The sequence below is a fragment of the Aythya fuligula genome, chromosome 9, assembly GCF_009819795.1.
Source record: "Aythya fuligula isolate bAytFul2 chromosome 9, bAytFul2.pri, whole genome shotgun sequence".
NCBI classification, from domain to species: Eukaryota; Metazoa; Chordata; class Aves; order Anseriformes; family Anatidae; genus Aythya; species Aythya fuligula.
Genome location: NC_045567.1, coordinates 11,348,668 through 11,363,417, shown reverse-complemented (window position 1 = coordinate 11,363,417; position 14,750 = coordinate 11,348,668). Strand labels below are relative to the sequence as shown.

The following is a 14,750-nucleotide window of genomic DNA, read 5'->3' as shown; positions in this document are numbered from 1 at the left end:
TCTGTGATTCAGTCAGTGGATCATCACACATTTTCCTGAAAAACTCTGTTCAGTACTCTCAATGTTCAAACTCAAAATAACCTGGGGTGGAATGGATATTTGGGTTAATGAAGGCAGCAGGACAATATATTAAGTCTCAGGGACTAGCTCTGCAGGGAGGGTGGAAAGCAATGCACAGTGTCTTCAAACCAACTCTTCCCCCAATAACAACCACCAACCTGTACATACAGGCAATGTGAGGGACCAAACTTTCACATTAGATGTAATAGAAAAACATTCTTTACTCTGCAAGTGTCTTTACAAATATATATTTATATATTTAAGCCCGTTTCAGGCCATAAAAGCCCATAAAAAAAACAACCAGTACCTTTTCAACAAGAGAAACTGTGATCCAGAAGTCTGAGGTGAAAGACTCCCAAGCAAGGGCTGCTTTGGCACTTCTCTGAAGGCCTCTATTTAGCACATAAAACCATCTTAAAAATCACATCAGCCTTTTATCTGCAAGGAGGGGTACCATTTTCAGGCCACCCCTCCCTTTGCTACTCTCTGTGTGAGGTAAACTGGAATCACTTTTACATAATCACTTACTGCTTTAAAAAGGGGATATTGCATCCTGAAGACCAGCTTTTCCAAAAAAACATTCATGAATGGGTTAAAAAAGTAAGTTGCCGCTTGTGGATCCAACCACAATGTGCTGTTGTCTCAAAATAGAAGAAGTTGATACTAAAAAGCTATTCCAGATACATACAAGTACAAACACTAGAGCTGGTCAGAAAGATTCAGTTTCAACATCTTTAAAAAGCAGGGAATTTTTTCTGCAACGTGTTTTTTGCATTAATTCCCCCTATCCTCACTTTTCTACCAGTTCCATATACCCTTCAAAAAAAATATCACTTGTCTGTTGTAAGAGTGCAAAGTCCATCCAAATCTTGTGTTCAAGTTCACTATCACTACACTTTAAAAATCCTGCTGGCAAATAAAAAGGTCTCGATTTAACTTAGCAAAAGTGATAATCTAGAAAATATTCAACATCAAGAGGTCTTACAAAAAACTTCAGACTACTAAAGCATTCTAAGGCACAGTGTTTTGGAAGAAGTGCTTTCTCCCTTTAGTGTTGCTTTATACACATCACGTGTGCGAGTCCGAGTGATGCATGGAGCTGCAAACGTATGCCATGCCTTCTTCCCAGTCAGTGAATTGAATCTTTTCCCCGCAGTTTCAGACGTAGGCTCCCAATGCTGCATGGAATTCAGTTAAACATTGCACCAGCTGCTGAAACTTGGGTCTTTCTTCAGGATCTAGGGCCCAACAGCAGGCCATCACAGCAAACCTGGAAGACAAACAGAAGACATGAGAACACGCACTTGGCAACCACAGTCCCAAGCCTGAAAATGAAAAACAACACAACATTTGGCACAAGAAAGCCTGCCAACCAGAGGAAGAGAAAAGGAACCCTGCATTTTCTGATACACTGTGCTGAATCACTCCTGCTGCAGACAGACACCTGGAACGATCAATAAACACGCCATGACTGGAGGCACTGTTTTGATTCAGAATACAGGTCAGAGGCAATCCAGGAGGAAGTAATACATAATTCATCGGAAATTGCTGAAGTATTGTAAAAGCATAGCTCAAAGCGCTTCTGTGGTAGGTTTACGGGAAGGGGATTTGGAAGAACATGTGAGGCAGGAGGTGGTGCCTGTGTTCTTGCCTTCTCCCATCCCATTAAGATTATGATTAAACACTGAGAGTGCTGCTGTTTGAGCGTCATTACACAGATTGCTTCTCTCTTTAGTCTTGCTGAGAGAACTGAAACTCCCCACAAACCTAGCAGCTTCTTACACCACAGCCCCACAAATACGAAGCGGAAAACCTCCATCCCCTTCAGCTCCCTCTTCTCAGCCTGATGATTAACCCCGTCTCACTCACATATCAGAATAAGGAAGAGAGGTGGGTCAGGATTAAATGAAACTCAACAACAAAAAATGTCAGCTTGCATTCCTCGAGGCAGATCATTGCGAAGCCACGCAAATACTTACACAAGGGTCAGCAAAAACAAACAAACAGGAAAGGGAGAAGCAGACCTGGCTCTTTCATTGATAAGGTTGGCTTAACATGCTGGTTCCAAAAGAGACATTTTACCCTTTCTCCAAAGATGCACACTTACAGTTCATCGGGACAGTTGATCGGCTGAGCTATTCTATAGCCATCCTTTAAATAAGCAGCCATCTCAAAGGGGTCGATGTCGACATATGGAGTCTGTCCCAGAGTCATCAGCTCCCACAGTGTTACTCCAAAGGCCCACTGAAAAGAAAAAGCACGCAGCCCACTTAACAAGTCTAAGGAACATTAAACTTTATTTTTATTGATTTTAATAAAAATTTATTTAATGATTTCATATGTTTACCCCCTTCAAAAACACTACCCAAAATTTCTCATAGAAGTCCTATGAAATTCAAAGGTTCAGAATAGCAGAGTGAATGAAACCATTTTTCTAAATCAAAATTCTCTGTATATTTTGAGTATACGCCCAGAAGTAAGACTTCTGAGAAAAACAAAGATTTTATCTAAGTAAACCTGGCAGCTGGATCAGCCTTCAACACATCATTCATCTGACACTCCTTCTAAAAGGAGCTTATAAAGATGAAAACTCAATCAATCAATACAAGCACAAGCATTGTACAAGTAAAGTGGTTTAACTAGCTGGTATCCAGAGAGCAAAGAGACAAAACCAAAAGAGAATGCTGATACTGCACAACGAAGACTTGCAACAGAAGTTACACGTGCTGCAATCATCATGATTTATTTTAAAAGGGGTAGAACTGCATTTCTTCTCCCAGCCTTGAAAACTTTAATCAAGTTTTAATCAAAGGTGGCTTTGATTAGGAGTGTTTAAATTAAGGGATGCTGCCAGTGTCCTTTGAGAAGCTCAGAGCCAGAGAATGGCAGGCACACAGACCTGGCCTGTTGCTGAACAGCTACACCTATTAGCAGTGCGTGGAGGCAAGGGAGGTAAGGAAAATGCCAACAAACAGGTGGTAGAGCACCTAGAGAGTTAGAATAAAAAGCAATTCAAGCAAAACTACTTTAAGAATATAGCTACTTCCAATTCGGTAAGGAACTGCATACAAACAGCATAACAAGGTAGAGCTTCATGTGCACCAGAGAGGGGAAAAAACACAACTAAAAGTCATCAGGAATTGTTTTAATATGCTTTAGCTGACTGGTATAACTGTTGGCAGAGGAGGAATACATTAAAAATGTTTCAAGCCAGGAAAACTGTTTTAAAGAAATGCATCCAAAAAGCAAGTTTAGAACACATGCTAATTGCATCTTAGCAGACAACACCTAAATCTCTTGTAACAGATTTCAGCACCGATAAAGCTGCATGCAGTTGGTATTTAGATTTGTTCCAAGTGAACAGACAAAAACATATTACAACATATTTGTGAAAAGTATCCAGGTAATTGCAAAAATGATAATTAGGGCACATATTCTATACCCAGAAACATCTCCCATTTTGCATGCTACAAAACTCAAACAGCTATGCATGTGAAGTACCGAACTACATAGTAGAAGCTGACTTTATGTAATACAAAAGGGAGTTTTGTGTTAAAATACTGTAAGCTGAATTGCACTGAAGTTTTCTAAAATGATTATGAGACCGAGGTGCCTGCTTCCTAATAAAATTCTACTGGCAGTGCTACATAAACATTCATTTCCAGTCCAGTCTTCATGACCAGCAAATGTGTTTGTGTTCCAGATTTTAGAAAGTGAGTAAGAAGAAATCAATGTTTATATTGATCCCGTTTAGTATCAAAACATGCCTTTATAGGCGATTTCTATTTCCTGGTCTGTCTTCAAGTTTGGTGTAATAAAACCCCACATGGGTATAATGAGAACAGAACTATTTCTGGAGCAGAGCTGACTCTTTCTCTTTCTTTCCTTTTCATTTATTTTTTTTTTTTATTATTATTATTTGTATGGCTTGATGTACAAAAACCATGGCAATGAGGAAAACACAACCAGATCTTTTCAAAAATTTCCTAAACTAGCACATTTTAAGAAATAGATTGCAATCTTTGGATGTAGCCACGTTAAGGAGAGCATTGTTACCAAAGAAAATACCCCATTAGCAGGAAGAGACAGATCGTAAGGGGAAGTGGTTTATCTAATTAGTACTCAAATTACCAAAGGTTGTTCTTCTCACAGGACACCCTCCCGTGAGCACAAGAACAGCCTGTTCAGATGTGCAGGAAGCTGAGCAAGCACAGTACAAGGCCACCATGGATGCACTGACTAAGCCCAGGCACCAAGGAAGGAAAGAAAGGTGGATCCAGGAGAAGGCTGCCTGAGGAACACAGTGAGACTGCACGAGCATGCAGGGAGGGAGTCTGGAGAACCAAAGCTCATCACGTGCATCAACACAAGACCATTGGACCGGAGGGGATGCATCCAAGGTGACTGGGAACAGCCAGCATGGCCTTACTGAGGGCAAGCTGCCAAACTAAGCTGCCTGCTACTCTGCTGAGAACACAGTGAGTACAGGAAGAGCAACGGATGGATGTTCACCTTGGCTTTAGCAAGGCCACTGACATCACCTTCCACAGCATCCCTACAGCCCAAGTGGCAAGGTGTTTTCAGTAAAGCAGCTGGGCTGCTGGACTCAAACTGCTGTGATCAGCAACATGAGTCCAACTAGCAGCTGGTTATAGTGACGCTGCTCAGCGATCAGCACTGCTTCATCTCCAGTAACAACCTGGACTCTGAGGATGTTTCTGGATGATACCAAACTCAGCAGAGTAGCTGGCAGGCTGGAGGTCAGGGCTTCTGCAGACTGAAGAGGAACTGGAGAAGTGGATTGAATGTCAACATTCAAGAAAAGCAAATACCAAGTCCTGCCTCTGGGATGGAATAACCCCCTGCAACAGGACAGGCTGGGGCTGTCTGCCTAGAAAGCAGCTTTGCAGGAAAGGACCTTGGGATCCTCATGAACAAACTGAATGCATCAGCAGTGTGTCTTTGAAGCAAAAAGCCAGCTGTATTCTGGGCTCTGTTACCATGAATATAGCCAGTAGGTCAAGGGAAACAATTCTTCCCACGTTTTCCCTACCTGCAAAGTAACTCTGTCCAACTTGGAGCTTCCCCATATACGAGAAAAACACTGACAATTTCACCTGTTGATCCCAAATTCAAAGCCAACCTCCCAGAGGGGAAAGCCTTTAAGAACCATCACTATTTCTTAGATCTTTAGTGGACTACAGATCATGTTCATTCAAACAGCAAACGTGCTGATACAGGTTGCTCACTGAATGTAACTGTCTTTTCTGCTAACACTACCAAGTAGGACAAGGAGCAACAGACAATTAATTCCGCCAGGCGAGAAGTGCCTGCTTGACCTTTAAACTATCTATCCTAAGCAGCAAATGCAGGAAACAGGAGAGCAGTTCTGGATAAATCACTGATATCTGTTCAGTGCCATGATTCTGTAATTACTGAGAAAGGTTTGGTGGGGGAAGAAAAGTTATCAAAATATATTTACAAAATGTAAGGGGAAAAAAAAAAAAAATAACGAAACTTACCACATCACTAGCACTGGAAAATTCATTGTTAACCAGGCTTTCGAGAGCCATCCATCGAACTGGTCTATTTTCATTATCCCCCAGGCAATGGTAGTCCATAGGAAACAGGTCTCGAGATAGCGCATTGTCTGTAATCTTAACCTGAAGTGCATCGTCAATGCTAATTTAAAAGAACAGAAGTATTTAGCAACCTCGGCACTACAGTTTTACAGAAAATATTTACACACCACTTTAAGTTTCCAACTCAGGGTTTCATTGGGGAATGCTGATCACGCTATCGACACATCAAAGGGTTAGCATTCTTCTTGATCAAGACACTTATTCTGTGGTTATTAAATACTATTTAAAGTATTTACTCTGTGATAATGGATAAGCACTACAAAAATCAGAAATATTACATTAAATAAAATGCAACATTTACAAATGCAGAAAAGTACAGTTAAAGCAAACAAAGAACTCCCTTAATTATTATTGTTCCCTTGGAGATACACTTTCAGCTGAATTATTTTAGCTATAGTACCCTTATGGCATTTATGAGCTAAATACTTGGGCAAAACAAGGTCTAATAGTATCTTGATAAAGCAACTGGTATCATTTGCGACCTAAAACCTCATCCCTAATCAATATTATTTGCACTAATAAAATATTTATTTCCACAAACACTGCCTCAGCAAAAGATACTCGCTCTGATTGTTGGACAATCAGAAATTGGAAGCTGGCTAAGGAAAACTTACTTGTAATCAACAACAAAAAAAGCCTCAAAGTAGCACAGAGGAACCTTTAGTGGGTGTTTATGGAATAAACTTGCCTACTGATTTTTCCCCTCTCTGGGATATTAATTCATGCTCTTTTAAACTTAAAAAAAAAAAGTCAAAATTCAGTGTTCTCAAACATCTGACTTCAGAATATGGGGAAAATGTTAGCTTAAATATTTTGTGACAAGAATAAGAAAATAACATTGTGATTTTGGTTGTCTTTTTTTTTTTAATAGCGTTTCCCATCCTCATTTTTTCAAGTACTTCTTTATCTTGATGAGACAAATTAAATATAAATGCTCAGTTTGTGTGCTTGCTGCTTTATTATTCCAGGTACCTTCACATTTACCCCATTCCTGTGTGCTTTCAGGTCTGTTCAGTGACCTCAAAATTTATAGACCAAGACATTTCCATATCTTGTCACTCTTAATAGACACAAATGAAGTTCAGAGAAATTCCTAGAAGATCTGCCTATGAACAAGTACAAAGTGTACTTTCCAGTGACTACAGAGCCCTGACTTGTGTCACGGACTATGGACTATGTCCTTTCCAACTGGGCCCAAGACACTTGAGTATTTCCCCCCTTCACAAACCTGCTAAGAACACTGCAATCCTGGCTCCCTTCCCCAAATTAAGACAGACACATAGACCTGATACACTTCATACCAACTCCTCGTCTTTCCCACAGAGAGGTACTCCCAGGAAAAAACCTTGGAAAGAAGAGAGTGGCAGATAAAGCCCTTCAAGGAATCCTGGCTACTGACCACCTCTTTTTCTATGTAAAAACCCAAGGCTAGTCCAGTAGTTCTTGTACTGCAGCAAAGATCAGCAGATGTTCAGCTCCTGCCTGCATTTGCCATGAAGAAGCAGCACCAGATGGATTACAAATTGAGTACTATTGCCAGCACTCAGGATCACAAGTATGGCAACTAAAACGAAGCTGGAATTTGCCCCTGGAGGGCGGGGACTAAAGTTGGCTAGACTGCTGACCCTTTGCACAGGAATGTCACGAGGCAATTAATCCTCTGCACTGAAATGAGAGGTTGCCACCAGGTAGCTTTCCTGGAGCACTGCTTATGACTTTTGCTTTCCGTGGTATCGCTTTTTCAATACAGCCACCAGAGGAAAAAAAACAATAGGAGTTAAGAGTGTTTAAGGAACTGTATCAAACTGAGCATCCTTACACCGCGTGAAAGATTTTGCTAAGGTGGCATTGTAGCATTGGTTCAAAAGCACGAGGGGTGGCTAGAGGGTAGATGCTCCTGCATCCTCTGTCCAACAGTACCTGGTGGAAAACCTGTTCACTAGCGAACTGCCAAGACATTCCAAGTTCCTATTAACATTAATGGCTTCCTTTAAGAGAGCATTTGAAAAAACAAGGAAAGACAAAAAGATACTATCAGTCTTTCAGAATTGGATGCTCTGTTCTTTTTAAAAAAACAAGCATTCTGGTTCACCCTATAGTTAAAAGAAAGTTTTTACTGACAAGAGCACTTGCACAAAACTTAGGAAAGAAAAAGCGGTATGTTTTCAAGTAGAGATTGGGTCAATTAAAAAAAAAAGTCTATCTTAGCCCTGGTTAGTGAGGTAACACTTTGCAACAATGACTCTACCCCATTTAGTACTTACACGCAGTTTCTAGCAGCCAGGTCTTTGTGAATGACCTCCCGTCTGGCCAAATAACTCATTCCACAGGCAATCTGAATAGCCATATGTACAAGATCCTGCTGGGAAATTGCCTGCAAGAGCAAAAAAGAGCAATCAATGCAGAACTGCAAGCTCAGTGCCTACTAGTTAGTATTTTATTTGCATTCTAGTGCCCTTCCCCTCTCCCCTAACCTTTACTAGCCAGTAATTTCTCATTTTCTAGCTGTTTACAGACACTACCACCTGTTCTGGTAGTTTTAAAAAATTTCCTCCCATTTTTTCCTTGACATGGCAGGGGCAAACATTTCCAATTTGCAACTTTCTCACTGTTACACAGCTTTTCCATGGATTAGTGGTGAACGTAGGCAGATTTTACCTTCTTATCATACTATGTTCACTTTCTGTTTCTCTAGGAACCAACTCGTTTTCAAGCAGCAGACAATATTCTCATTGCTGCCTATGGCTGAAAGCTACTATTAAAGGCTGCTGCTCCTACTTTTACAATTTCACAGTTCCATATAAATCAAACCCTTGCATACATCTATACCCCACTTCCTCTTTCATTTCTACAGTGCTCCTAAAGCTCCAGTATGTAGGTAGACACTGAAGCTGCATGACTGTGGTTAAAATAAACTAAATAGTAAATTAAAAAAATAAGATGCTGACTTCTTTGTTAACTACTTGTTAATAAGAACAAGAACTACTTATTTCAGAAAATTCAAGAGATTACTTTAGGTATTTGTATAGAAGTTCCATCTTCAATTAAGCATTTCCAACACCAAACATCCCAGTTTTTGCTAGGTGGGAAGTATGGTTATACCAACTAAGAGGCAACTCCTGTTTGAAATAATATAAACACACTTTGTTTAAATTCTTGGAAAGGGTAGTATTAGTGTGCTGCACAGAGATTTATAACCCAGATTAAGCAGCAAAACAAGTGAATCAAAGTTGAAAGATCTTAGCAGCTTATCACAATTTATTGGTCTTGTAAATTAACAGAGGCAGGTAGCCCTTGCCAGTTGCCCCTGTGTAACTTAAATCCACAACCATATATCATTTCCGCTTTTTTTTTTTTCCAGATACGTTGATATACCAGCTACTACCCTGACCAAGAATTTAACTCAGCTTCATTAGTCTCTGAGTAGCTGTGATAAATGCAGCCAAGAATGTTTTCCTTGTATGAATCAAAATAAATACACACTAAGGAACCTGCTTGTCAATTCTTTCATTGTCACCGTATTGACAGGTAAATAACACAACTATTTCTTTTAAGGCACAAACACAGATGACAAACCAAGGCTTCTGAGTAAAAGCTGAACAGGCAGGAAGTGACAGATTTTCTGAGTTTACCTGAGGATTGTTGGCCTCCACCAGCTTGCACTGTCGCAAGAATAGCTTAAGGTTCCCCCAGTTCATGTACGGCAGCAGCACCATTGGTTTCTCTCCCTCTTCTATACAGACATGAGTGATAGGTAGCAGATTCCTGGAAGAGAGCAAAATTCCTAGTTTTATGAAGTTGAAATTTGACAAAGATCTTTTCAATCCCTAAACATGCTAAATGAAAGTAATTCAACACTAAAGAAAAGCATTAACCTTTGACACAGATCGCAGAGCAAAAGGCCTCCAAATAACTGAGGCAGCAGGTAGAGAAATATTTGGGTGTCTTCCCATTAGGAAGGAACCCCCAGATTTTTCACTTGTCCAAGAGGGTTGAATTAAGATTTGGTGAATACAGGTTATCATTTGCATGAAGACAAAAAACATTTCAAAATGCCAGAACAGCAACTTTTAGTTTCGAATTAGCTTAACATTAAATTGCGTCATAAATGCAGAAGTACTTCAGGGCTCCTACCACAGGCGTTTCAGTCTTCCTGACAGCTCAGATAACCCTCGTGCTGCACTGTTTACGAACATCTTCCTGTAGTATCAGCATAAAAATTCATAGAAACTTGAAACAACCTCTATACAGTTTCAATTTTCCCTGAAACATCTTTGGGGGACTGTATTTTCTATCAGAAACATCCCAGGAATGTTTCAATGATTTCTGATTATTTTTAGAGGGGAACTTTGAAATCCCATGTCCTTGTAAGAAGTGGTCTGGTAGTCAGGTGTTACACCCATGAACTCTATGTGCCCGTTTAGCTCTACCTTCAACAAAAATAAACACTCCAGCTTGACAGGCGTCAGAGAAGAACAGCTTTGGGGATTTTTACTTATTTATTTATTTATTTTAAGAAGTTTGACTTGTAAAAGCAAGGGTAACAGCTGATTTTGAATGATAGGAGAAAGGTTGTTTCATTTAGTTTCAGTTTTTAATTGTGTTTCCCCAAGAAGCTGCTATTGCTCTTTACACAATCCTGTCTCTTAGACAAGTCCTTAATTATAAAAATTCTTAGTAAAGCAGCTTTTAAATCCATCGTAGAACTAACAGTTCTGCTTAAACTTCCCTTATGTTACCAGTGAAAACAATGAACTACAGCCATGGAACCTGATGGTGAGTGTGGGTTTCTTCTTACCTGCATCCTTGCTAATACCAAAGGTCTTTAAGGGCAATTTCAGCCTTCAATCTAAGCTGCAAAACCACAAGTAATGCAAGCTGTTTGGGGTATTCATTTTAAAATGTAAGCCATCACCCCCAAAACCATGCCAGTAATTCTAATGAATAAATCCCAGTGACATTACGATGCCATACCGGGGCAACACGTGTGCTAGAGTCCTAAAGAGCAGTGTCCCACATGGATACACAGAAATATCTAGTCACAGGACTCCTCTGTGCCATGTAGAAAATCATGAATAGTACAAGGCGGACTAGTAGATTACCTAAAATGATAATCAACCTGTATATAGACTTCCTCTCCTCATCATTACTAAGATCTCACCACATTAGACAATAGCCTGTGCAAGAAGCAGTGTAAGCCAGCAGCAGCTTTTTCTGTAATAACTGAGAATGAAAGGAATATCTAGCCATATATTAAAGGAATATTTAACCATATCTCACTGCTTGGCCTGGAACACCGAACCAAAGACTTTCTCAGTTTCCCCCATATACTGCTACCCTCTGATTTCACTGACTGTGCTGCTCTAAAAGCGTGTCTGGCACTCTTTGCAATAGGAAGCATGCCTGGAACTCTGCATTTCGAAGTCATGCAGAAATCTTTGCAGCTCTCTGTGGCTTGAAAATTTTGAAATATATAACATGTTGCTCAATTTGTAAACAATTATCTTGCCTCCTCCCAAGGAGCTTTAAGCACAAGTATTTTCATCTTGCATCTTGCACAGATACAGTTTGGCTTATAAATACTGAGTAACTCACCTGTGATGAAGTCCTCTGAGTTTACAGCTTTCAGTCAGCATCATTGTCACCTGCACCTCTGAAGCCTGATCTAATGAAAAAAATAAAAGCTACAGATATAACTTTGGCAACAAACTGATGTATTAATTGAAATTTGGTCCAGATTTGCAAGTCAGCTAAGGTCACTTGAGCACAAATAGAATTTGTTTACCTACATTTTTTAAATGGAGTTTAAAAAAAAAAAAACACACACACGAGTAAGCCAAGTTCTAGGGCATATTTCTGCTTAAACAAATGGGGTGAAGCCGAAAAAGGAAAAAAAACTGCAGGTGCTGACAGAATGTACTCTTGCCACTTCCTGACAGCTTTTGGGCACACACAAACCTCTTGAACCAGGCAACATGGGTCAAATCCCATGCCCAGGGCCAGCACTGCTGGAAGCAGGGGAGCTTGCCTGGCGTTTCCCAAAAGCACAGAGGTGCACAGAAGGCACCAGTTTGCTGCTGAATCACAACTCAGGCTTCTACAGTTTACTTTCATGTTGATAGAGACCATTTATTCCTAGATTCACATATTTAGTGCTCCCTACTTGAAACACTTGACTCTTGGTAACCTTAGAAATGTTTGCAGTTCTCCTCCCCAGCTTTAAAAAAGCCAAAGAAATCCCTGCTGCCAGCTGGAACTTGAGCTTCTCTGATAACTCCAGCAACCCACAGCAAGCAGAACATCTTCTGGACAGAAGCACTGGCTGCACCCCTCTTCCCCACAAACATTTTTGTGTTGATTTTTTTCTTTTGTTTTGTTGTTTTCCAGGTGGCAAGAAGCAATAGGCAAACTTAAGGCAATGTAAATCAGGGCTCACACAAACCTCCCCTCTTCATACCCAGGTGCACTCTCTTCTGTCCCTCCTTCATGTTACAACCAGCACTCCTGCAGCAAGCTAGCACAGGAGAGAACCCAGCTGAGGCCAATCAGTTCTCCTTGCTGTATTAGAATGAATTTAAGTATCTCATCTGAGTCAAATAAACATTTTACTGCCCTAGGAGGGGAAATGGAGGTAAAGAGGATAAGGAACAGAACACACATCCACTCTTCTCCCTTCGTGGTCTTGCCCTCCTCCTCATACCAGCTCTAGCACCTCACTGGACCCTTTCCTAACTGAACTGTTTATCTTGCAAAAGAAAAAATGACTTCTGGCAGAAGGAGAGGTGCATGTGGTCAGTGCAGAAGAGCACAAGGTAGGGAAGGAAAGCACAAGGCCCAGAGAGAGAGCGTGGCCTCCCCCTCATGGCAATGGCAAGCTACTAGATGGCTACTCCCTACAACACATACTCGCCTGCAGCTTTCTAGACCTGCTGGAAGCACAGGCAGCTCCAGGCACACTGCAGCCCTTCTGATGAACCTAGGGAGGGCGAAGGGTTCATCAAAAGAGAAGTCGTGTAACTCAAGAACATGGGAACTGCTAAACATCAGCTGATTGAGAAACTTCACCAGGGGAAGAAAGGATATCCCAAGGCAAACTGCCGCAGACGCTCTTTCACCACCTCAGCCGGGAAGAAAACAAAAAGGAGGCATGCCTTCGTAAAAGCATCCAGATGCTAAAAAACAAAGAGACTGGGAAATCAATGTTAAAAATTCAGATGTAAGTCCTGGGCAGAAGCACTGAACCCTGAGTATGCTTGGAAACCCCTAGGGAGCATCACTGCCCAGCCCCTGCGCAGGCTGAAGCACCAAGACCACCAAACCCTGAAACAGCACTCCAAGTGCCATGACATTCATGGCTCTGGTGTCTTATGGGATGCATCCAGCTATTGTAGCCCTTTCTAAGTGACAAACTTCATCTGAAGGAGACAGACCTCAGGTTCGTAAATGAACGAGAAAAAACAAGGTGCTTCATTCAAATCAGTTCATATAGGCATGAATGGCTGAAGCATCCAGCTGTTCCACAGGGCGAGCAGCACAGAAAATAAGGCACAAAAGCACGTTACAAGAAGCCAGAGGAACTGCTAGCAGGTTACTAGTATAAAGCTTCCATTTTAAATGCATTAACCACTCGCATTCAAACAGACCACAGTTTCTTCATCCCAACATACAACGAAGTGCTGAAAGATTACCCAGTGCGAGTTTGGGTTGATGAATTTGCTCACACGCTCTTCGGCTCTGTGCTTGCTTAACTGGTTTGCTTTTAATTACAAGATTCACCATTGCAATGATCTGAAGTGCTAAATCAGAGTTTACTTAAAACTGGATTTAAAATCTACAGAACAAGTAAATCTGGTCCGGACAACACACCCATCATCAGACAACGCTGCTGTGTCGATGCCTTTCCCTTTCCATCACACAGGGTGTTTGTCACAAGGTCATTGTTACGCTTCGGTGTTTTCTTTCAGCTCAGACAGACTATGCTAGAACTCCTGAGCACCCAAAGGATGATTGACTCCCGTTCAAGTATATACGGAAATCTAAATCTTATCTGGTGAAACAGTCCCAGCATCCGCATTGTGTTTTCTTATCAATATTATTTCCTTGTTTTCTGCATGGAAAAAAACTTACACAAAATCAACCAAATCAACACACACAGAACAAACAATAGCAGTGCAAGGCTAATCCTCCTCCAACTTCGACCTGTGCCAATTTAGAAGAATACAATTTGATTATTGTGGTTTTACTAGGTATAATTCAAAACAGAACATAAATTATCACTTTGAAAATTGAGCGATTCCAGCCAAAACGGGTAAAAAATATTAAAAAAAAAAATCAGGGTACTGCTATTCCAACAGTTCCCGTTGCAATTAAGCCTGATTTTATGACCATTTTCTTTAGTTACATGATAAATAGTGCAATTAAACTCATTTATTTTCATAAAGTCACATTTATTAGATTATAGCCAGATAAGTCTTCATAGATTCCAAAGATGATTTTGGCAATAAAACATCTTGCTGTAGAGGACACGATCATCCAGGCAACCTGACCATCCTGCATTGCAAACTCACATAAGCAGTCAAGAAACCCCACAGCCTTTCTGGCTTTGATATAAGAAATTCACAGCCCCTGGGCAGTGCAGGGGCAGCCCTGACCTGTCAGCTCCAGCTCAGCAAGACACAAGTGAGCAGACACTAAGGCAAATTCCATAGGTTTCATCTTCCTGCCTGAGCCAAACATTCTACTGAAACCATACCTCAAATCTCTAAGCACTACCTGTAAGCGCACACATTTTAGTATTTTGTTTTTCAATGGTTTTATTTAGTATTTTCTTGTTTCTGTAGCCACACAAAACGAGACTTGTGGAATGATCTTGTCAAACACACAAGAATGCCCACAAGCTTTTGCAGCTAGTTTTCTCTCTGTATGGGATCTGTGAGGTTATTTGATCTGCATATGGCTACACATACAGGTATACAGGAGAGAATGGGGGGAAAAGAAGGGGGAAAACCTCCCACAGGGCTATAAATCTCTCAAATTACAATAGCCACA

The 14,750-nt window shown here is 40.8% G+C and overlaps 1 protein-coding gene across 1 annotated transcript in view; it reads right to left on the bottom strand.

Moving 5' to 3' along the window:
* Positions 1–261: 261 nt before the first annotated feature.
* RYK (receptor like tyrosine kinase) overlaps positions 262–14,750 on the bottom strand; it is a 58,438-nt gene continuing 43,949 nt past the window's right edge. Inside the window, exons 11-16 of the mRNA XM_032193250.1 lie at positions 11,298–11,367; positions 9,335–9,467; positions 7,967–8,076; positions 5,583–5,742; positions 2,168–2,304; positions 262–1,330 (exon numbers count right to left, since the gene is read on the bottom strand). Of these exons, the coding sequence (XP_032049141.1) occupies positions 1,219–1,330; positions 2,168–2,304; positions 5,583–5,742; positions 7,967–8,076; positions 9,335–9,467; positions 11,298–11,367 (722 nt within the window). The 3' untranslated portion in view covers positions 262–1,218. The remainder of the gene's footprint in view (positions 1,331–2,167; positions 2,305–5,582; positions 5,743–7,966; positions 8,077–9,334; positions 9,468–11,297; positions 11,368–14,750) is intronic.